At 41.6% G+C, this 21,817-nt stretch overlaps 1 protein-coding gene across 1 annotated transcript; it reads left to right on the top strand.

The window, feature by feature from the left end:
• Positions 1-6,161: 6,161 nt before the first annotated feature.
• Positions 6,162-20,393, top strand: LOC137852922 (ubiquitin carboxyl-terminal hydrolase 42-like). The gene is given in 18 exon segments (XM_068675077.1): positions 6,162-7,181; positions 8,781-9,018; positions 9,762-9,962; positions 10,555-10,665; positions 10,825-10,927; positions 11,132-11,199; positions 11,356-11,426; positions 11,959-12,041; positions 12,959-13,070; positions 13,448-13,588; positions 13,783-13,883; positions 14,347-14,488; positions 15,163-15,450; positions 16,250-16,338; positions 16,873-17,902; positions 17,904-17,974; positions 18,522-18,832; positions 19,978-20,393. Coding segments are annotated over 17 exon segments (3,531 nt in total). The 5' UTR covers positions 6,162-7,181; the 3' UTR covers positions 20,349-20,393.
• Positions 20,394-21,817: the final 1,424 nt, after the last annotated feature.

The following is a 21,817-nucleotide window of genomic DNA, read 5'->3' on the forward strand; positions in this document are numbered from 1 at the left end:
TTGCCGGTGACTTGTAAACAAGTAATGCAATTTTCAGGATAGCACGGTTTCCCCTCCTCCCTTTGTTTCCTCGCTGTTTCCCAGTCAGGTACCAGTATCAGTGTTCAAGTCCGGCTGTCGGTTGTATCACCTTTGCCGAGTGTGTGCTCACAGGAATCCAGTTTTGTGGTGTTATTAATTAACTTTCTGACACTGTCACATCAGGCACTAAAGGTGCTTCCTCCTGCAGTCTACACAAGGGATGTGATGACTCAAGTTTTCAACATCTTTATTGTCATTGGTAGTATTAATTCTGATTTTCATCTTTTATTGCAGTCCATCATGTTAGTTTGGTTTGGTTTCGGTTTGGTTTGTGGTTTCGTTGTTGGTTTTTGGGGTAGCTCAGGGCCTCCTGAAATACTCCAACCATTCTGCTGCATAAATAGTTGTTTCTTTTTCTGTGGAGATGGGAGCCACCAAAAATGCCTCCTTTCCTTATCCTGTAGCAGCCAGATGGCATTTCGTAACGCTGCGCCGTGCCTCCCTTTGGCTGATGGTTCATTTCCAGTTCTCTTGCCTTTCTGAGAGCTGGAAGGAACCACACCAGGACCACTCACCTCTTTTCGTGTACCCTTCAGAGTGCAGTGAGCTGCAAGGTGTTGCATAAAGCAGCATCTCTGCTTCCAGGGGATCCTTTCTACCCAGCTCTGGAAGTCAGCCCAAAGGGAGCACAGGGCTGCTGACGTGGAAGAACGTGAAGGGAAAAACAGGCAAGAACTCTGACCACGTTGCTACTAGCTCTTAGAAGACCTTGGAGATAGATCATGGAGAGCTTAATGATGCAAACATGCTTTGAGAGTTTGACTTCTGCTTGCATCTAACAGGTCCAGAAGAGCTCACTTCCAAAAAAACCAACAGGCTTCCAGTTGTGTTTGGAGCCGTTCCAGAAAGCCACTTGGTGTTGCAGGTTCTCGTTGGGTGTCTTGGCCTTCTTGACCCACAGCTTGAAGCCGCTGCTGGAGCCAGCCTTGGAGCCAGCAGGGAGCTCCTGAACTTTGTCATGGTTATGGCAAAGGCTGCAGGTGTTCAGAGCCCTGAATCTGGAGAGCATCTCTCAAGCCACATATGGTTTGTGAGACCAGAAAGAGCTGCCGGCTTATAATGAGTGCTGTGACTTAGGCGCACGGTTTGTAGAGGTTTTAAGGCGTAGTGCATGAGTGCCAGGCTCCTGTTTGGTCACTGGGACAAAACGAGATCTGGGAATGTTGGATGTCCTAAAAAGAGTACAGGGGAGACAATCGGGGAGGAGATGTGGCTCTTCTTGGCCTTGTTTAGCCCCCAGCCCCTCTACACCCCACAAACCTTAGTTACAGCTGTGGGCTTCTGCAGAACGTCACAATGCCTAGTAAATCTTTGGGATATACTTAAAAGCAGGAAAATACTGTGTTGGTTTCTTCTTTTTTTGTATACATAGGGCAGCTGCCAGCAGCAGCACCTGCTGGAGTCGAGGGTGCTGAGCAAGGCAGGGTCGTGTCCCGAGCAGCAGTCACAAGGGGAGCTGAGCGGAGCCCGCCTGAAAACTCGGGGGGTTTCTGCTTCTTAGCAAGCTGAAACACAGCTCCCCGTCCCCAGTACTCCTCGCTGTGAGGATGAGGACTGAGGAAGGCTCACCCTGCCTGCAGCTTCTTCAGTTCTTCGTGCAGGGAACTCGTGTAGGAGCCAGTGCCTCTGGAAAGAAAGCACCTGTTGGTACTGTGGGCATCTGAGCATGATGCTAACCCACGCAACGCTGCCCCTTGCATCTGACAAATGTTTTACAACTTTGACTTCTTTGCAGGTTTTACTTAAATTTGGTGGAGGAGGCTGTGGCTGAGCAGAGAACTAATTTGTTATTTCACTAACTGGAATAATTTGCAATGGAAAGAAGCTTTTTTTAGTTAAAAGTTGTGTTTCTGATTACAGCTTCCAGTATTTTACCTCGCAGTCCACAAACACTCTTTTTAAACTTGATTCCTGACAAGTCGCTTTTCTCAATTCTCGCGTTCTTGGACTCCACCAGGGGAAAAGGAAGGCCCTGCTAATATTGCTTGGCTGTTTCCTTCCGGAGGAAGGAGGGGAGAGTTGAGAAAAAGAGGAATGAAGTAAAATGAATTTACTCTTTGCACACGTGCTGAAAGAAGAGGCGGGTGTTCTTGGGAATATCTCATTTAAATCTCTGTGTATGTGTTTCGAGAGGATGCGTCCTCACTTAGAGGAGCCAACATCCCATTGCTGGACCTAATCCTGATGGGGCTGGCATCTGAGGGTTACGCGGGCTGCTCCCGGCAGAGCTCTTCCCACACGGGGAGGCCGAGGGAGCCGGTCGAGCACTGCTCCGCTGCCTGGAAAGATTCAGTCATTTCCACAAAAGCGAGGAAATAAAAAGCTCGGTCAGCCATTTCATCTGGAGATACCCCGCCCTCCTCCAACAAATACGAAAAAGGGAAAATGTAGGCTTGGGCCCTCACATATCCCAGCAGTTTGCACCCATTCGGGCGATGCGATTGGGGTCGGGGCAGGCAAAATAGAAGTTACCTTTATTTTTTTTTTTAATTTCGGCAGAGGAAGTTATAAGGTTGATGTTGCCCCTTTGATATTTGATTTAACCCACTGACTGCCTGGGAAGGAAGGAGTCTGTTTAGTTTACCTTTGTCCTAGATTCAGTTTTAATATCTCATGTTTAATTGGAGGGGGAGGGGGGGGAGGAATCTTTATTCTTAATGATTCATGCCGCCTCAAAGCACAGTGGTTTCTACTTGTGTGCTGCCTTTCCCACTGGGGGAGGCAAACAAAAGAACAATAATTTCAGACTCCTCCTTCAGTTTCCAAGAGAACCTTAGCTGCTCAGGGATAGCTCTGAATTTTAAAAGCATTTTTTTCTTCCAAATTATGTATTGATTGCACATAAAATAGCAGCACCGTAATATGCAATTTCAAACAAATGCACGGGGGTGCTTGGTTGCTTTTAATGCTCCTCCTTTATTTTTATTTTATTTTTTTTCCTCCAGCAGAAAACAAAAAGTGGATTCTGTTCCCATAAGCCGCTCTTGCAAAATCTGCACAAACATTTATTAGTCTAGACACAAAATATTCTCAGCCGGCCTCAGCCTGACGATGGCAAAAAGAAATAAAAATAATAATAATAATAATAAAAAAAAGAAAAGGCAAGCTAATATTGTACTTGGCTGTGAAAAGGGAACGGGGGAATCATGCCCCAGGCTAGTGAAGCTGTAACATTTTGCTGGGGCTGCCTACAACAACAGATGCATCTCGTTCCCCTGGGCTTCCAGTCCTGCCTATTCTCTTCTGCTGAACTTGGCCGCTCGCAAACATTCCCTGTGAGTACCACACCCCGGGCTTCTCCTGGACGCTTTTGATTTGATTGAATGATGGCACCAGGCATGCTCCTCTTCACCAGGCCTGCTCTTGTGCCCCAGAAATCATGTAGTGAATTCATTGATTGGAAAACGTGCAGAATAGGTGGGATCTGGGGTGACTGGTAGAAATCAAAAGGGTTTGAAATAGGCGATGTGACCGCAGCTTAAACCTGCAGGAAGGGAGCATCGACCCGAATGGTTTATCTGAATCTTCAGCTGCAACTTCTGTAAATACCAGCTCCTTCTCCTCATTTGCTACCATGGCAGTTTGCAGACTTTTGCTGAGTTAAAAGGACAAATCATAGTTGTGCGCGTTTGTTTGATCAGGCCTTTACCTCAGTGCTCACGTTCTCAGACTGCTGGGGTTTTATATTTTTGTCATTTTCTTAGAAAATGGCGAATGATGCATATCCCGGCTTCCAGATGATTAGTTCCTTTTGCTCCCAATTTGTGTCAGGCTGCGTTTGGTTGGAAATGAAAATGTAATTGCAAATTCCCCTCAACAGCACAACATGTCTGTGGTATTAATTAAAGCACTGTAAATACGTAGAATATCTGAGAATGCATTCCTTCAAGCATGGCCGTGTTTTTTTAAACCTACAGAGGAGGCAAAATACGGTATTTAGGCTTAGTAGATGAAATGTATTGCTTCTGTGGTGGCAGATCCGTGTCTTGAGATTTTAAACCTGGTGTATCTCATGCTCGAGCCTTCAAAGGAGATGTTACATAGACAATAAAACGTCCTGCTTTTCGGGGAGGGCTCTCCTTAGGTCACTCAGAAAACGCCTTCAGTCTTCACTCACTGCAGCATTCACAAAGTGAATGCCTTCCTGTAAGGTTAGTCACCGATGGCCACTCATTCCATGCTTTCACTAAGAAAAACCTTTGCAGCTTTGAATCTGAATTTCCTGCCCCGCGTTTAGGTGAGCCCGGAGCGGCGTCAGGCATTGCTGGGCTCCTCGTCCGGCGGCGCTGGTGAAGTGAAAGATGCCAAAAGTGAAGTTTGACAGTGAGCTCGGGGGCTTGTGCTGGCCCGGTGGCTCTCTAAGCCCCCATGTCTGAGCAGCGGGAGCATCCGAGCAGCACAGGACGGAGCTCAGCAAGAGGCTGGGGTCAGGGCACTGCTGCAAATAGCAATGCTTTGCTGGCTGCAGAAGTTAACCAGGTACACAGCGCTGTTTTACTACATGGTGGAGACCTACGGAGAGTGTTTCTGCCCTCCTTTTTAGCTGAAACATCCCCAGATTCTAAGGGGAAAAGGAATAGAAGGGACTTGCGGAGTAATGTTCCAGTGAAACCCAGCCTTCCTAAAGAAGCCTGCCTGAATAATTCCTGTGAATAACAGACTGTTCAGCTATTTCCTAACATAGAAACGGTGCTGACTTCTTCTTCAGAGTAACATAAGTTAGTGATGCTACTGAAATAGTTGTGGTTCAGACATAGATCTGATTTCTCCTAAGCACGCTGAATTCACAGCTGTTGATCCTCCAGCGGAGGCTTTGCAATTGAACACCTGTGGATAGGTAAGTTTCCCGCTGTTCTCCTTTCCTCTTGTTTTTTTTTTTTTTTTTGTTTGTTTGTTTTTTTCTTAGTAGCATAGGCTTAAGACTCTGAAGAAACGGGCTGCTTTTTTTCATTTCCAACACTGGCTGTTCCTCCTGAGCCCCGCCTTCTATTTTTGCAGTCACAGGATACGTGAATGTAAATTCCTGGGAGAGAGGTAGAAAACTCTGTTTCAACTAGTGTCTTTTTCGGCTATGTTGGGAGACCAAATAGGGTGGTTTTGAATCTTCTGGCTCTTATTCAGAGCAGCAGCATGTGGAGGGAGACAGATGCGTGTGCTTTTTTAGTGCAATGGCTTCAGAAGCAAGAGGGGAAAAAACACTTTCTCTGGGAGCTGGAGAAGGTGTCCTAATCACAGGAGAGGTTTCTAAATGGCATATCTCTGCGAGTGTTCCTGTAGTCCGGAGGTTTTTGTTTCTTTGTTTGCCTTTGGAAGGTTTTACTGTTAATCTTCACGTCCTTCAGCAGAAGTGAGAAATGTGATTTTATTTTGTGCAGTGTCGCGGACCCTCCGAAATCTACTGGGAAGGATGAATACCTCGCACAGTACCAATGTGATGACGGTGGAGACAAGGAGAAACCAAGAAGATCAAAAGAACGTGACCTCATTTCTAATGAAAATGTTTTGTACGGCAAAGAGACTTCTGAGCCTGGTGAGAAATTGCGGCAAACTTCCTCTCTCAAGTGTGACACTGAATGTAGCTCTAAAAAGCTTTCCTCCTCAGCTATTGCAGAGAGATGCCAAGGTAGAAAGGACAAGACTAAAAACACTGAGAAAGAGCATTACCAAAGCAAGAGGGAACATGCTCCTAGTGAAGAGAAGGAGAGTCAAAAAGCAGGTCCTTCCAGCGGCCAGGTTCACAAGGCGTCACGCTGGAGCTCCGAGTTCGGCAGCATTCCGAGGCCGTTGTGGCGGTTGTGGAGACGGCCCTGGCTGAGGTGGCTGCTGCTGTTGCTGCTGTCCCCTCTGTCCTCGCTGTTGCCGCTGTTGCCGCTGTTCCCGGACCTTGGAGACCTCCGGCGGCTCCCTGTGACAGGCCCTGTGGCCCCGGGGAGCTGCCCGCCGACTCGTCGGCCAGCCCGGCAGCAATCCTGCCAGCACAGAATAGCTCACTGCATTTCAGGGTAAAGTGACGATTAATTTCTATTTCCTGGCCTGGGTGCTGCTTCCTTCTTTAAGGAAGCTTCAAGGTTAAAGGTTAAGCTCGGTTATGTCAGGGTCCAAGTCCGTTTCGTGAAGGGGCTCTTGTACGAAAGCTTAAGCTGGGATTGACTCTCTGCTAAGCGGAGGCCAAACGTGTACCTACTGAGAAGCAGGTCCTAAGTGATAACGTTTTCTAAAGAGACTGCTAAACACATCTGAACAGTGCTGCTGCAGAACTCTGAATGGGGGGATAGCAACTGTCTTAACTGATCTGGAATCTTGAGTTTACTTTTCAGTGGACAAGAGGTGTGTCTCTCAAGGCAAACAAAGAGAGGAGTAACACCCGATACTCATGTCAACATAAATTTATGCTCAGAGCGTAGGTGTAGGAACAGCATCGGTATGTATATGGAACATCGGGAGAGGAAGCTCTGTCGGTATTTACAGTTTTTCTACTACCTTGTCAGAGAGACGTTATCTCCACATTAGAAATGGATGTATTTTGAAACAGTGGTGGTGGATCGGATTTCTTCTTTCTAGTGTTAATATTTGCTCTTGAATCGTACTTAATACCTGGTAGCGCCTCAATCAGTTGTCAAAAATAAACTTAAAAATGTGTAAGGCTTATCTCGTTGGTCAGTATAAAGATCAAGGGTTTTTTCCTTTTTCCTTTTTCCTTTTTCCTTTTTCCTTTTTCCTTTTTCCTTTTTCCTTTTTCCTTTTTCCTTTTTCCTTTTTCCTTTTTCCTTTTTCCTTTTTCCTTTTTCCTTTTTCCTTTTTCCTTTTTCCTTTTTTCCTTTTTCCTTTTTCCTTTTTCCTTTTTCCTTTTTCCTTTTTCCTTTTTCCTTTTTCCTTTTCCTTTCTTCCCCAGTATTGTTTTTCTTTTCTCCTTCTCACTACAGTCTTAATTTTGTTTCTTGTCCCTTAAGTGTGTTTTCAGTGTGTTGCTGAAACATTTTCTCTTTCAATCCGAAAAAAGGAGCTGTCACTGGTGAAGATCGGAGCTTATCTGAAAATCCCTGAGCCCAGGAGCTGTCACCTTAGTCTTCCAGTCGGACAAGGACGACTTCATTTCTCGTGTAAATGCATTTTTCAGGTTTGCGTATTGTTTTTTCAGGAACGGAAAGTGTGTATAGAATGGATTTAAAATCAATCTTAAATGTAAAATGTCAAGGGAAAAAAGTTCTAGTTACAACCTCTGCACATAATTTGCCAGCTGTGGGACTAGGAGTTTTCTTATTTACTGTGTTTTGTTTAACGTGTCTGAAGTTTAATGGATAGCAATCAAGGCGTGCTAGAAATCTGAAAGCACTTTATGCTTTGTTCTCTCAGTCATTTTGGTATAACAAACTAGCTTATGTTTTAAACGCTCCATTAGGTTAGTGGTTTCCCTATAGGTAACAAGTCCCTGTGTGCTACAGTAAGACAGTAACAAAACATGAAGTATAGAAGTTCATCCTGTCATGGATGCTTCTGCCTACGGACACACAATTATGCTTATTTAAAGAGGTATCACCTTGAAACCTAATCAGCATTTTAAAAAGGACTTTGTATCAGTTATTGGCTTTTGTCCTGGAGGGCTGAGGTTTGTTTTGTTTTGTTTTATATTCAGCATTTCCGTTTCTAGCTTACATTGCCCTGTTGTTTTGCATGAGGAAAACGTGCAACTTTACAAAGCAGAACGGAAAGAGCTGCTTTTTAGTCTAACGTTTCAGTTTTTTGTAGGAGTTTTAAATGTGGTAGGAGTAAAACACCAGAAGTACTGCTGCCAAAGTTCTATTCAAACTCGTATTTCTTGGAGAAGCAGAAGAAGCCCAGGGAGAAATAAATTTGCAAACGTGCTCTTCATGCTCTCCTTTCCCAAGATTTCTCTGAGATATAGCCCATCCTCTGTGGGTTTTGAGGTATATGGTTCCCAGGAGTGAGAAGGAGGGCCAAACATCTCTCTTCTTGGATCTCAACATGCCAGGGCTTTAGTGTACTGCCACTTACGGCTCCGCTTTTTCACCTGGAAAAAGCGACCACATGATGTAGACTGAGGAGCCCTCACAAATTAACTTGCTATCACAAAGTGACGCCCAGAAAAGGTGTATTTAAAAGCTAGGCTCATTATAGAATAACAACAACCCCCTCATGATTGGTGCAGTAGACAGTGAGGTAGAGGGCGATCCCTGGAAAGACAGAAGAAAAGGAGCAGTGAGTTCTGGGTACCTTTGTGCACACGAAACAGAAAAACGCAGGCAGTGAAGTAATAGTGTTCCATTACTAACGCCAGCAATAGATAATTGCAACAATTATCTATTAGATCATAGGTAATAATTAACAGATAATTGTGCAACTCTGGAAATCAATAAATAACTGATTCCCCTCAGAGAATGTCTTCTACATTTTTATATTAAAAAGACTCCAGAGTTGTAATGGATTAAAATCCTACGGAAGTGAAAGAAATGGCATCAGCCACTAGTTCTGCAGAAGCTAAAAGTAATACCGATAGAGTTTAGATGGAAATTTTCACTTTGTGTGTTTAGTTTGGGGATTCTTTTTAAATCATTCATACCAGCGATTTAGTTCTTAAGGCTGTTTCTTTGAGATTAAGTGACAGGACTTCTGCTACTCTTTTCTTCTTGGAATGCTTCTTGATATTCTTACGTCAACCAGAACTTCTGTCTCTGTCGCAGATGTCAACAATGACCGTAGTTAAGAAGCCCAAATCTTCAAAGTCTAAAAAGCCCTCTTCAAGGCGGTCTGGCAAATCCAAGAAACCAAGTACTAAAATACTGATGTCACGCACCGCAAACTGGGGCCAGATACCGCCTGCAGAAGATTCAAGCCAAGTCTCTGTGGCCCAAGGACGTGGAGGTGCTATTTACTGTAGATCATCTGAAAAATCTAAGGCTTTTGCCCCAAGAGATCTAAGTAAGTGTGAGCTTTATCCCGACTCCATTTTCTTCAAAGCAGAAGTAGAAAATGCAGTTCTTACTTGTTGCACTGATAGAGAAGGGGACTAGTGTGAACAAAGACTTCAAAAGCGAATCCCCTAAGGCAACTGAAGTGACTGATGTTACAGAAATTAATTTTGATATATTTACAGTCAACAGAGAAATATGGGGAGCTTTTTGTAATGCACAGATTTATCCATGTCTTTTCCGTTTTGCAAAGAAAAGTGTTTGATTGTTGCTATTCACAGCTTCCATTTTTCACACGTTTTTTGAATGATAACATTGCTCAGGAAAAGATCTGGTATCTGTAGGGGTACCGTCATTCCTAGTTACTAGTTTTTACCTTTTTTCCGTATAATTTCAAGTCTAAGCTTGTGGTTTAAGTTATAATAAGGAAAAAAACGGTAGTTGAGTTAATCAGGTTAAAGATTATAGATGGAGAGGAACTTGGCATTAGGTACTACAAACAGAATGGCAGTTAGCCTTGCCTTAGAAAAATTAAAATGGTTGACGAAAGCTGTTTTTTGTTTTTTTTTTCCCCGAAACATTGTGTTGACCAGCCAATTTGAATTTGGCGGTATTAAAGCTGTCTGCAATAATTTTTTTCTGGCTTGGATTGTAGCTAGCTCCTCTAGGTGCTCCTGCAGAATAGTATTTTTTTAAATACCTTCCTTAGAAACAAACAAACAAAATCTCTTTTTAAATTTAACTTTCTTGCAGTCGTTAATGATGGAATTGCTCCGCCACAGAGCATTCTTTTTCCACCTGAGAAGATTTGTATGGATTGGCAAGAAACACAAAGTGTTGGAGTTGGCCTGTACAATCTTGGCAACACATGTTTTCTTAATGCTACTCTACAGTGTTTGACCTACACACCCCCACTTGCCAATTACATGCTTTCTCTCGAGCACGGCCAGTCATGTGAGTACTTTCTAAGAGTATTTCGAATCTGTTGGACAGCTCTGAAGGTGAAAGAACAGCAGTGATTCTGAGACAAGCTTATTTGCCTGATTTTACCTGTAGAAGCTGGCTTTGAGCACTGTATTAGCAGTGGGCTCCGAATAGCATATGGAGTGCAATTAATGCACTGTTTGTTTAATGAATGAATTTATTTATTTATTTATTTATGTATTTATTAAAGGATCATTTATTGCTTCGTGGGAATAATGAAGTGCATTGGACAGTAATGCATTTAGTAGTAATTTTAGAGAGTAATACGTTTTTCAGCCTGTGGAGTTCACATTCCTGTCAGCCTTTACAAATGTGACTTTGCAGTAGTCTTTTAGATTTCTCATCACAAAATGCATTTGAATACAGGCTTAGTGGATATTTTTATTCTGTAAAGTTGTGTGAAATGAAATGTTACAAGACTGTTGGGACATTGGCATCTTGGGAGAATAGAATGTAGCAAGGAGAGTGGATATGGTATCTATAGTTTAAATTTTACTTAGATGTTTGTTTGTAGTTCTGGATATTTTGCTGGACTGGGATGCTTTCTTCTTTCACTCTTCAGGTCGTGAACAAGATTTTTGCATGATGTGCACAATGGAGACTCACATTAACCAGGCCCTGCGTTGCACTGTTGATGCCATCGAGCCTACGCATGTTATCAGTAATCTCAGTCGTAAGTGGCTTCAGATGTGTTTCTTTTCGATAGCTTGTAATCTTCAAATACTTATTTGATGTGTATAAGTGGTTTTAACACTAGAAAGAAGAGAGATTTTAGAAATACAAGAATGATTTCATTTTTAAATGAGGTGAATACTATCATCTTCTTCTTTAGGAATAGGACAACATTTCCGTTTTGGCAGTCAAGAAGACGCACACGAGTTCTTGCGCTATACTGTTGATGCTATGCAGGAAGCGTGCTTGAATGGAAGCACCGAGTAAGCATAAACAAGTTCACTTTCATACATTCTCTAGCACCTTCTAGTCCTTTATTTACTATCAAAAATGATCTCTAGCACCTTTTAGTGCCTTATTTACAATCAGCAACGAAAGTCTACATCATCCTTAGTTTTCATAAAACTCTTTGAAGAGTTAACTGTGCGCCTTAAATCTTCTGAGGTCTGATTATAATTTATTTCCAGATTGGACAGATCTTCTCAAGCTACCACCATCATTCATCAAATATTTGGAGGATTTCTAAGATCGAGAGGTACTTTAAAAAATATTCCTGTCCTTAGAACTGATCTGTGTCTTTTGTCGGTAGTAAAGCAGTCTGTAGTTTGTCTAAAGTAGTATCTGGCAACAACTTGAATTTGGACAGTTAGTCTCCTTCACATAAGGTTAAGCATTTATATTTTGCTTCCAGTGAAGTGCTTGAATTGCAAAGCAGTTTCGGATACGTATGAGGCATTTCTTGATATCACTTTGGATATAAAGGTAAGATGTTTTCTAAATATAATTCATGATGTTTAAGTACATGCATAACTTTCTAAATTAAACTTGTTTACCTTAAAAAACCAAACCACATATAATGTTAAAACGTAAGAGCTTGGTGGTGCTAAGGAAGTGGATTGGACTTTGTCCTTCTGTGGAACCCATGTAAATAGTCTCCACATTTGCATTGGGTTTAAGGGGAAAGAATTCTCTTTCTGCAAAAATTATAATGCTGTCATACTTCTCTGTTGTTCTACCCCAATGTACATCTAATTGTTAGACTGATGAATTTGTCCCCAGTATTGATGACAAAGCACACTATAGATGCTGTCTAGGCTACTGGAAAAGTATTTGTTCCGAAGTCAAATGACTTCCAGGTGAGGTCAATGCTGAGCATGCTCTTTCTGCCTCCTTCTTCACAGTGCTCATAGTAGATCGCTTGAGTATGTTAGTAAGATTCTCTTATAAACCACTAGTACGTCTCTGGAATTTTGAATTTACGGTGACTTTACGCTCTTCTTTCTCGCTCCTCTAGGCGGTTTCATCTGTTACCAGAGCTCTGGAACTCTTTGTGAAACCTGAAGAGCTGGGTGGAGAGAATTGCTATAAATGTAGCGAGTAAGATTTTGACGAATTAGGTCTTAATCCTAGATGTCAGTTTTATATGTTGCATGACTCTGTTGGACTACCTCTAAACTTTGGATCTACTTACGAGTTTTGTGGAAGTTTATAAAACACTTGGATTTTTGTTTCTTTGGAGGGGGGAAGTCTTGTTCAGAGGCATTCCCTATGGGTTTGCAATTCTCTGGCTCGTATTTTGCCATCAGAATTCAAAAAGAGATACTTTTGTTCTTTCTATTTATTAGCTCTCGACAGTACTTTTCTTGATGTAAACTGCCCAGTTTCCGTTGTTCTCTGGGCTAGTGGCTAATTTTCACTGCTTACACTGTAGGTCCTACCTTGGAGCGGGCAATGTATCAAACTGAACTATTGTGTTTCAAAGGATGGCAGACAGTTTCAGTGTCTTTCCAGACAAGCTCAGTACATGAAGACTTCCTACTGTTAAATGTCTCCCTCCTGTAGAATGACCATGTGCTTCTGTTGTATTTTTGATGTTGATAGACGACCTATGTTGGAGATTATTTGCAATTTCTAGTCCTGGGGACCAAGGCTCTCTCGTTCCACTTTCATTATTTGTATTTCCCTTGAAAGCTGAAAGAATGTATCCAGGATTGGAGTTCAAATAGCCACTTTTGTAGACCAAGAAATGGTACCTTGCCATCCAACCTGGTAATACCCTTTCGTGAGAGATTCCTGTTCCCGCTATGCCCGGGGTTTTGGGAGAATTTCCCTTCTTCACTGTATTAACAAACCTGACACGCAGTGCATGGGTTTATGAAAAGAAAAAAGACCAACCTATTATGCAAGTAAATGTCATTCAAATAGCATAGGCGTGCGTGAGACATTAAAACGAGTTTGTTTTGGGGGCGAAAAAAGAAGATGCCTTCAAACAGTTATCTCTGCTTGTTTTTAAGGTGTAAAAAGATGGTTCCTGCATCCAAGAGATTTACCATACACCGTTCTTCCAAGGTTCTCACAATATCACTGAAAAGATTTGCAGATTTCACAGGTGGAAAGATCAACAAGGTATATTTACCACTGTAATGCAACTATATCATCATGTAATGGGACATCCCCCAAAGCTGAAAGTTGTTTATATTTTCAGACAGTAATTGTAGACTAACGACTATGGCTTATTCTTTCTCTTAATATCAATAAAGTTCCCGCTTGACAAGAAGCATATGCTTTCCTCTGAGAAAGCTGATTCATCAGGAAACAGTTCTCTGCAACTTCTAGTCTTAAACATTGTTTATGGGAAGACTTATTTGTAGTGAATCAAGAAATATCTTCTAGAAATATATTCTAGAAATAAATTCTAGTCTGTGTTTTTTGGAAGTGTTTTTCTCTGGCTAGTCCACGAAGTACTCTGGGATAATTTTTCTATCTTCTTGGTCTCTCTTTAGGAGGTGAAATATCCGGAGTATTTGGACCTGAGAGCCTACATGTCACAGTCAATGGGAGAACCAGTTCTCTATGCCTTATACGCGGTGCTGGTACATCACGGTGTCAGCTGTCACTCAGGACACTATATATGCTATGTAAAGGTAGAAGTCAACAGCATTTCTAACAGGGTAAAGGTTGTGCTGGCAAACCAGTGAAAGCGTGACTAGCAGCTACTGTTTCTAGGGAAAAAGATTTCATTATATTTTTATTTGACACGTGTGTATTTTGTTCCTATCCGTGATTTCATTTGGAACACGTGCAATTCACCTAAAGAAATGGTTGTCTTTATTTGCAGGCTGGTAATGGACTTTGGTATCAGATGAATGATGCTAAAGTAGTCCGTACTGACATTAAGAGAGTTCTTGGTCAGCAAGCTTACATACTTTTTTATATCAGGTAATAACAAATCTTAACATGTGTTCAGAAGAGATTTACTTTCCTGTTACTGATATTTTTCTGTTTTGCAAGTGTTTTTCTTGCTATCACAGGGAAAGATTATTATTTGTCTAATTCAGTTCTGTCTAACCTGAAATTCTCTGTGTCATTTATTATCTTTTGTTGCTTGGCCTGAAACTGCAGCACTTGTGTAAATTGCTATCTATGTGTTACCTGTAGCTGGCTAATTTAGAGAAGGAGAGAAATGAAGGTCATCTGTCGTGTAAGAATGAATTATTGTTCTGAAAGTGATAGTCTTAGTAGGAAGACTGTTCTCTCCTTTTCAGTTTGTAGTCTTGGCGAAGCCTTCTGTAGAGAAGGCTTCCATATCGTATGAACTGTTCCTCTAAAATTATAGGATGGGATTTAATCCAAGAGTAGGCTGAAAGAAAAACTAAACTACGATCACTGCTCTTTTCTGAAGGCGCTATGATTTGACACTTGGAGAACGTGCGTTTTACTTGCCAGCACCATCTTATCCCTGTTCATTCCCTCCTGGTCAGCAGGGGGCTAATAGTAAGCAGGCTGGATTTATGGGACCACGACTTCTTCCTCACATGGTTAAGGTAATTCAGGGAAGTGGGAGGGCAGGTAACGGCACCAAACTGCTAGTGGGTTTGGGGTTTGGTGTGGGGTTTTTTGTTTGGTTTTCAGCATCTTAGTTTTGTTTTCCTTCCCATGCTGCAGCTTTCTTCACAGCCTTCATGCTACAGCCAGAGTCATTCAAACAGTGGTTACTGCTAAATTGTGCAGCCATGCGACTCCATTACTTTATACCTCCAAGACAGCTTTCTAAAGCAGAGAGAGCTACGCTCTTTGACAATTTAAGCAGAGTGTACTAATCCTCGAATCATTTAAAAGAGGACTTGTTTTTCCTATCGTCGTCACTTTAGCTAAGACAGGGAAAACTAATTGTCTTATTCCTGAGCACCAGAACAATTACTTCAGGCTTTTCAGGGTATGTTTAAAGGGGAAAATAAATATATTTGGGAATAGCAGCAGGTAATGTTAAGTTGTTTGGCTGGTTTTCAAAGATGATGTTAATTTGATTCCAATCGGCTGTAAACCAAAAGCAGGAATTGAATACGCTTATTGGACTTGCATTTATCTTTAAAGGGCAGTGTGTTTTTCTTTGTAGGTGTTAAGACCATTTGTAGAAATACTCAGTAGGAGAGTTTTGTGTTTCAAAATGTTAAATGCAGTGTTTGCGTTAATCCATCTTGCCATTTCTTCTTTTTAAATACAGAATTCAAGCCGTTTAAATGGAAATGGATCCATAAAAGAGGACGCAAAGACCACTGGTGTCACCCTAAAAAGGCCATCTTCAGCACCACCGATGGCCTGTGTTCAAAACCAGACAATTACCAGGCCTTCAATTACTGATCCGTCAAGAAAACAGAAGATCACCACCAGTATTCACAATAAATTGCCTGCTCGTCGGACTGTGTCACAGCCTGACTGTCTTAGCAGTGCTGCGGAGGATGAAGATCTCTACCAGGCTGTTCCTTCATCCACAATTACAAATTCGGTAATGCAAATGAAGCAAATGCAAACAAGCAAAAAAGTTTCTGATGAGATTTTTGTGGAGCCAACAGTGAATGAAAATCCTAAACTCAGCTCTGATAACACAGTCCCTTACGGTGCAGAATCTTCAGGAAAATCTGAGGAGGAGTCAAAGGGCTTATTTAAAAGGAATTGCAATGCAATGTCCTCTAATGGAATTTTGGTTGGAAAGGTAGTCCGTACATTGCAGCATTCCAGTTCTTCCTGTCAGAATGCTGACGAAGGAAGATCCCAGCATGAGCTGCCAAAAACCGATTCACTAAACGGTGCTATTAGGTTAGTTAATGAATCGAAAGAAAACGGACTGAAACTTGATGATTCCACTTGCCGAGTTGAACCTGTTAAACCTTCTGAGATGTTCTTTTCTAAAACAAATGGATTGCTTGAAACATAGATTTGCTCCATCGAGAATCTCTCACCTATGATGTATTCGGGAGTGTTTATTGTGTTCCTAATTCAGGTGAAATACTGAGAAAACACAGCACAAATGTGATTGTAAGACTTTGTGGTATTATCCCATTAGAATTTGCAGACCTGAGCTTACATTAGAACTTGTCAACTTAAGCTCAGCTGAGATAAAAATTCCTAAGTTTCATAAAGTAGATTTTGGGAGGTGAGTTGGGGTTATCTTTGAAGTGTAGATAATGCATACAACTCAAAACGGTCTTGCTTACCATTTAATGGAGAAATTCTGACAAGACTAGTCCTCAGTACTACTACAAATAGTATTTTTTTGTCTGCTGACTTGTGCGTTTTGATTGCAGATGCCTGGAGCTATGCCTTCAGTCAATCGAGAAGTCATCACGGAGTCCCTCACAGCCAGCCAGCTGAACAGCTTGTCAGAGGAAACGAGGTAAAATGAGCACAGTCTGATTAAGACAAGACCTTATGGAAGTTCGTTACGATTTTATCTGTCTACTAATAGTATTTAATGGAAGGATTTAAATTAGTACAATTCCATGCTGTATGTCCAGCGTTACGAACAGAACTACTGATCAGCACTGAGCATATCACTCTGATGCAGGTTGGTGCCTCAAGGAGAACTCGTGTTCCTTCATAGAATGTTTTTCCATTTTTCTCCACTGTCTGGAGAAACACTGGCTGTTCCCCGCTCGCCCCTATGCCTTTTTACTCAGAGCAGCATGTGGAGGGAGACAGATGCGTGTGCTTTTTTAGTGCAATGGCTTCAGAAGCAAGAGGGGAAAAAACACTTTCTCTGGGAGCTGGAGAAGGTGTCCTAATCGCAGGAGAGGTTTCTAAATGGCATATCTCTGCGAGTGTTCCTGTAGTCCGGAGGTTTTTGTTTCTTTGTTTGCCTTTGGAAGGTTTTACTGTTAATCTTCACGTCCTTCAGCAGAAGTGAGAAATGTGATTTTATTTTGTGCAGTGTCGCGGACCCTCCGAAATCTACTGGGAAGGATGAATACCTCGCACAGTACCAATGTGATGACGGTGGAGACAAGGAGAAACCAAGAAGATCAAAAGAACGTGACCTCATTTCTAATGAAAATGTTTTGTACGGCAAAGAGACTTCTGAGCCTGGTGAGAAATTGCGGCAAACTTCCTCTCTCAAGTGTGACACTGAATGTAGCTCTAAAAAGCTTTCCTCCTCAGCTATTGCAGAGAGATGCCAAGGTAGAAAGAACAAGACTAAAAACACTGAGAAAGAGCATTACCAAAGCAAGAGGGAACATGCTCCTAGTGAAGAGAAGGAGAGTCAAAAAGCAGGTCCTTCCAGCAAGAGGAGGTGTTCTCAGAGCGTGGAAGTTGTTGAGCGAAAGCATCACAAGCAGGAGCACTGGGAGGGAAGCAGGTGCAGATCTTTCCCTGGTGAAAGAAACAGCCCTGAGAATGGCAGAAGAGCAGTCAAATATTCAAAGTACAGATCTGGCAGCGGAGGAAGATCAGAACAAGGTAGCAATAGATATTACCGATCCAAAGGGGAAAGAAGTTGGAGCAAAGAAAGATACTATCGAGATGAAGCACGGAGATGGGAAAGATGTAGCTATTCCAATGATTACTATTCACCTCATGCGACAGGAGACAGTAGAGAGAGAAAGTTCTCTCACGGCGATGCAGCCTTTGACAAATGGACTGCAACTTACTACGGCAGGTCACATAAGCATTATCATTACAAAAGTGGATGGCCTCACGGTTCCCTCTTGAGAGATGAAGATGTACGTCGCTTTAGCACACCCCGAGGAGACTTGCATTGTTGCTCGTTATCTCAGCAACATTCTGGAAGACATTCTCCTGAAAGACACGCGCTTCCACCTGTGTCAGCTCATTTGGAGAACTGTCGCCAGAAAAATGAAACAGAAGGAAACAGAAAAAGAAAATACACCCATGCAGAAGGTAGTGAAAGTGAAATAGAAAGGAAAGACAGAAAGATAGAAAAGGAGCTTTTAGGTGGTGAAAAAAATGCAAAAATATCACAAGTTCTAGAAGAAAAAGAAGTCTAAGGATAAACATGGAGAGAAGGATTCCAAGTAAGCAAGGATTCCAGCATACTCCGCATTTTTTATCCTAATTCTTCTCTGGGTGCTTCTCATGTATTCCTTCTTTTTTTTTTTTTTTTTTCTCCTTTTTTTTTCTTCTCTTTTTTTCTTCTTCTTTTTTTTTTTTTTTTTGGTAGTTTCTAAGTTACTTAGATAGCATCAGCTGGCTGGGGATCATGTTGTTAGGTTGATCAGTGAAGATAGGAAAGCTATTGCTGAATTGTGTCAGAGCACTAGCTTTGGACCACATAGTTGGAAACACATCCGTACACCATTCTGGATTAGGTTAAAAGTTTTTTTCTGCTTGCACGTATTCCAGAGCTAGCCATTGTTAATGATCTGTGTACAAACCAGGACCTATGGTCCTCCAATCTGAGGGCTTAAGTTTGCTACATCTAAAGTAAGTTGCGTGTGCACAAAGCACCACAAAATAGCTGACATGCTGCAAATCATCACCTGTGGTAAAATAAATAAAGTTTCATATAGGCAACAAGTGCCACATCTTTTTTTCTCTTTTAAACTTGCATGTTTCTTTCAGACTTCACGATTTGTGTTTCTGTGTGCTCCACTTTGACAATGCCAATCGCAAGCGTAAAACAAGAAGAAAAAGGAGAAGAAAAAGAAGAAAAAAGAGAAACAGCAGGAAAGTGAAAGGCTCCTTGGAACACTTAGATCCTCGTTTCCGGAAGGTAACGCGGGAGAAGAAGGAAGAATCCCATCCTCCAGATGGCTCTTCATGTGAGCAATGCAGAAGTGAGAGCAGTAAACAACCTCACAAGGAAGGGAAGCCTTCCAGTGCAGGCGAAAGCAAGAAATACAGCTCCGTCTCATCCAACGAGTGTATTAAAGGTAAGCGGCCGCAGTGTGTTTGAGGAATTCCTTTTCTATTAATGTAGAGATTATTTCCAACAGTCTTGAAGTGCTTGGTGACTTAACAGTCTGCTGGATATTAAAAAAAAAGTTGATGGACTTTTTCTTTCCGTTTTTAAATGACCACTAGGAAAGAATGCCTGAAATAAAGAGGTGAAAGGCAAATAGTTTTCATTTGGTGTGATAATTAAGTGGCAAACAAGAGGAAGACTTGCAAGATCCCTTCTTAAATTCAGTCCAGCCAAGTAGGAAAAGTAAACGTGGACAGCTGTATCTTGGCAAAGAAGATAGTAGGGAGCAAGGAGGTTTAGCAGTCAAGATGGAAGGTGATGCCATGAGGCTTACAGGCTAGTAGTGTTCTAGTGAAACCCAGCCTTCCTAAAGAAGCCTGCCTGAATAATTCCTGTGAATAACAGACTCTGTTCAGCTATTTCCTAACATAGAAGCGGTGCTGACTGCTTCTTCAGAGTAACATAAGTTAGTGATACTACTGAAATAGTTGTGGTTCAGACATAGATCTGATTTCTCCTAAGCACGCTGAATTCACAGCTGTTGATCCTCCAGAGGAGGCTTTGCAATTGAACCCCTGGAGAATAGGTAAATTTCCCGCTGTTGTTCTCCTCTCCTCTTGTTTTTTTTTGTTTTGTTTTCCTAGTAGAATAGGCTTAAGACTCTGAAGAAACAGGCTGCTTTTTTTCATTTCCAACACTGGCTGTTCCTCCTGAGCCCCGCCTTCTATTTTTGCAGTCACAGGATACGTGAATGTAAATTCGTGGGAGAGAGGTAGAAAACTCTGTTTCAACTAGTGTTTTTTTCGGCTATGTGGGGAGACCAAATAGGGTGGTTTTGAATCTTCTGGCTCTTATTCAGAGCAGCAGCATGTGGAGGGAGACAGATGCGTGTGCTTTTTTAGTGCAATGGCTTCAGAAGCAAGAGGGGAAAAAACACTTTCTCTGGGAGCTGGAGAAGGTGTCCTAATCACAGGAGAGGTTTCTAAATGGCATATCTCTGCGAGTGTTCCTGTAGTCCGGAGGTTTTTGTTTCTTTGTTTGCCTTTGGAAGGTTTTACTCTTAATCTTCACGTCCTTCAGCAGAAGTGAGAAATGTGATTTTATTTTGTGCAGTGTCGCGGACCCTCCGAAATCCACTGGGAAGGATGAATACCTCGCACAGTACCAATGTGATGACGGTGGAGACAAGGAGAAACCAAGAAGATCAAAAGAACGTGACCTCATTTCTAATGAAAATGTTTTGTACGGCAAAGAGACTTCTGAGCCTGGTGAGAAATTGCGGCAAACTTCCTCTCTCAAGTGTGACACTGAATGTAGCTCTAAAAAGCTTTCCTCCTCAGCTATTGCAGAGAGATGCCAAGGTAGAAAGGACAAGACTAAAAACACTGAGAAAGAGCATTACCAAAGCAAGAGGGAACATGCTCCTAGTGAAGAGAAGGAGAGTCAAAAAGCAGGTCCTTCCAGCAAGAGAAGGATCAACTTGAATACAAAGAATACAAACTTGAGCTCCTGATGGGCTTCATGATGAACTCTGTGCTGTTCTTTTCCTACTCTTGGTCTCTTCATAGATAATATGGTTTAAATCCAAATAGAATCATGCGATGAAGAAGATCTCACTGCAAGAAATTCAACATCTAAAATCAAAGTTGACATTTTCTGTGATTTTCTTCCTGAGCAGAAGTGTGCAGTACTCCTTTTCCATTAATGTAGAGATTATTTCAAACAGTCTTGAAGTGCTTGATGACTTACCAGTCTGCAGATGTATTATCAAACCAAAAAAAACCCCGACTTGGTAGACTATTTTTTTCCCACTTTTGAATGACTACTAGGAAGAAGGTTGTTCCGGCATCAAGAAAGTCATGTGGAATGTAACAAAATTTACTGAACCAGTAAATAAAAACTATATTTTTCTATTAGTTCCATTGTTTCAACTCTTCTGACGCTTATGGATGGCATAGATAACAGAGGGGAGATCGTGGTAATCGGAGCTACCAACAGACTGGATTCTATAGATCCTGCTTTACGAAGACCAGGACGCTTTGGCAGAGAGTTCCTCTTCAACTTGCCAAATAAAGAGGTGAGAACTTAAATTCAACGTTAGTTCTACCATGGCAAAGTCCAACTTTATAGGAAAAAAAAAAATAATTGACAACTTGAACAAAAGAGTGATATGTGGAGACACTGCGTTGCTCCATGGAGGGCAAATCTGGTACTGGATATATATGGTCAGGATGATACCACCAAGTAGTTAGTTCTATAATCAAACCTTTCATTCCCAAAGTTGTACCTGTTTGCTTAATTATTTAGTCCACTTGGGCGTTTTCATCATGAAGTTGTGTTTTTGGTCTCAACCCTTCACTTATGAATGAATAGGGGACGTGTTTGCATTTGATTGTGCCCCGGATCAGTGGTAGTAGTTTGAGTCATAATTATTTTTTTCTTTATAGTAATTGTAGCAATTTGAAGCATTGTGCCGGAAGTGCTTTCTGTGAATTTACTGCCTGAAAAGCAAATGTGATGAAGTAATGAGACTGTCACAATGAAAGCTCGCTAAGTTTTAGAGAAGTTTTTTGGACAACAAAGAAATGTTTCTGGATAAATTTTTCATTACAGTATTTTCCTCTGGGTCATTAGGTCTCGTAGTTTGGAAACTTGTTATTGAAGCTATAAATGCCTTTTCTTTCATTGTAGGTTCCTAGAAAAAGTTCAGTATAACAAATAAGAAATATTCAATTTCCTGGTTGAAAATGCAGAGTGTATATTAAATAACTGTAAAATACTTGAAAGTTGAGCAAGTAAGAAAAGCGTATTAATAGATGAGGAGTTTTGAGGGAGGACTGTTTTTTTTGTTTGTTTGTTTGCTTTTTGGTTTGTTTGTTTCTTGTTGGTATTTTTAAGGAAAACTTGGGACAAGCTAAAATGCAATGATTTTGCTTCCAGGCTAGAAAAGAAA

The sequence above is a fragment of the Anas acuta genome, chromosome 3, assembly GCF_963932015.1.
Source record: "Anas acuta chromosome 3, bAnaAcu1.1, whole genome shotgun sequence".
In the NCBI taxonomy this organism is placed as follows: Eukaryota; Metazoa; Chordata; class Aves; order Anseriformes; family Anatidae; genus Anas; species Anas acuta.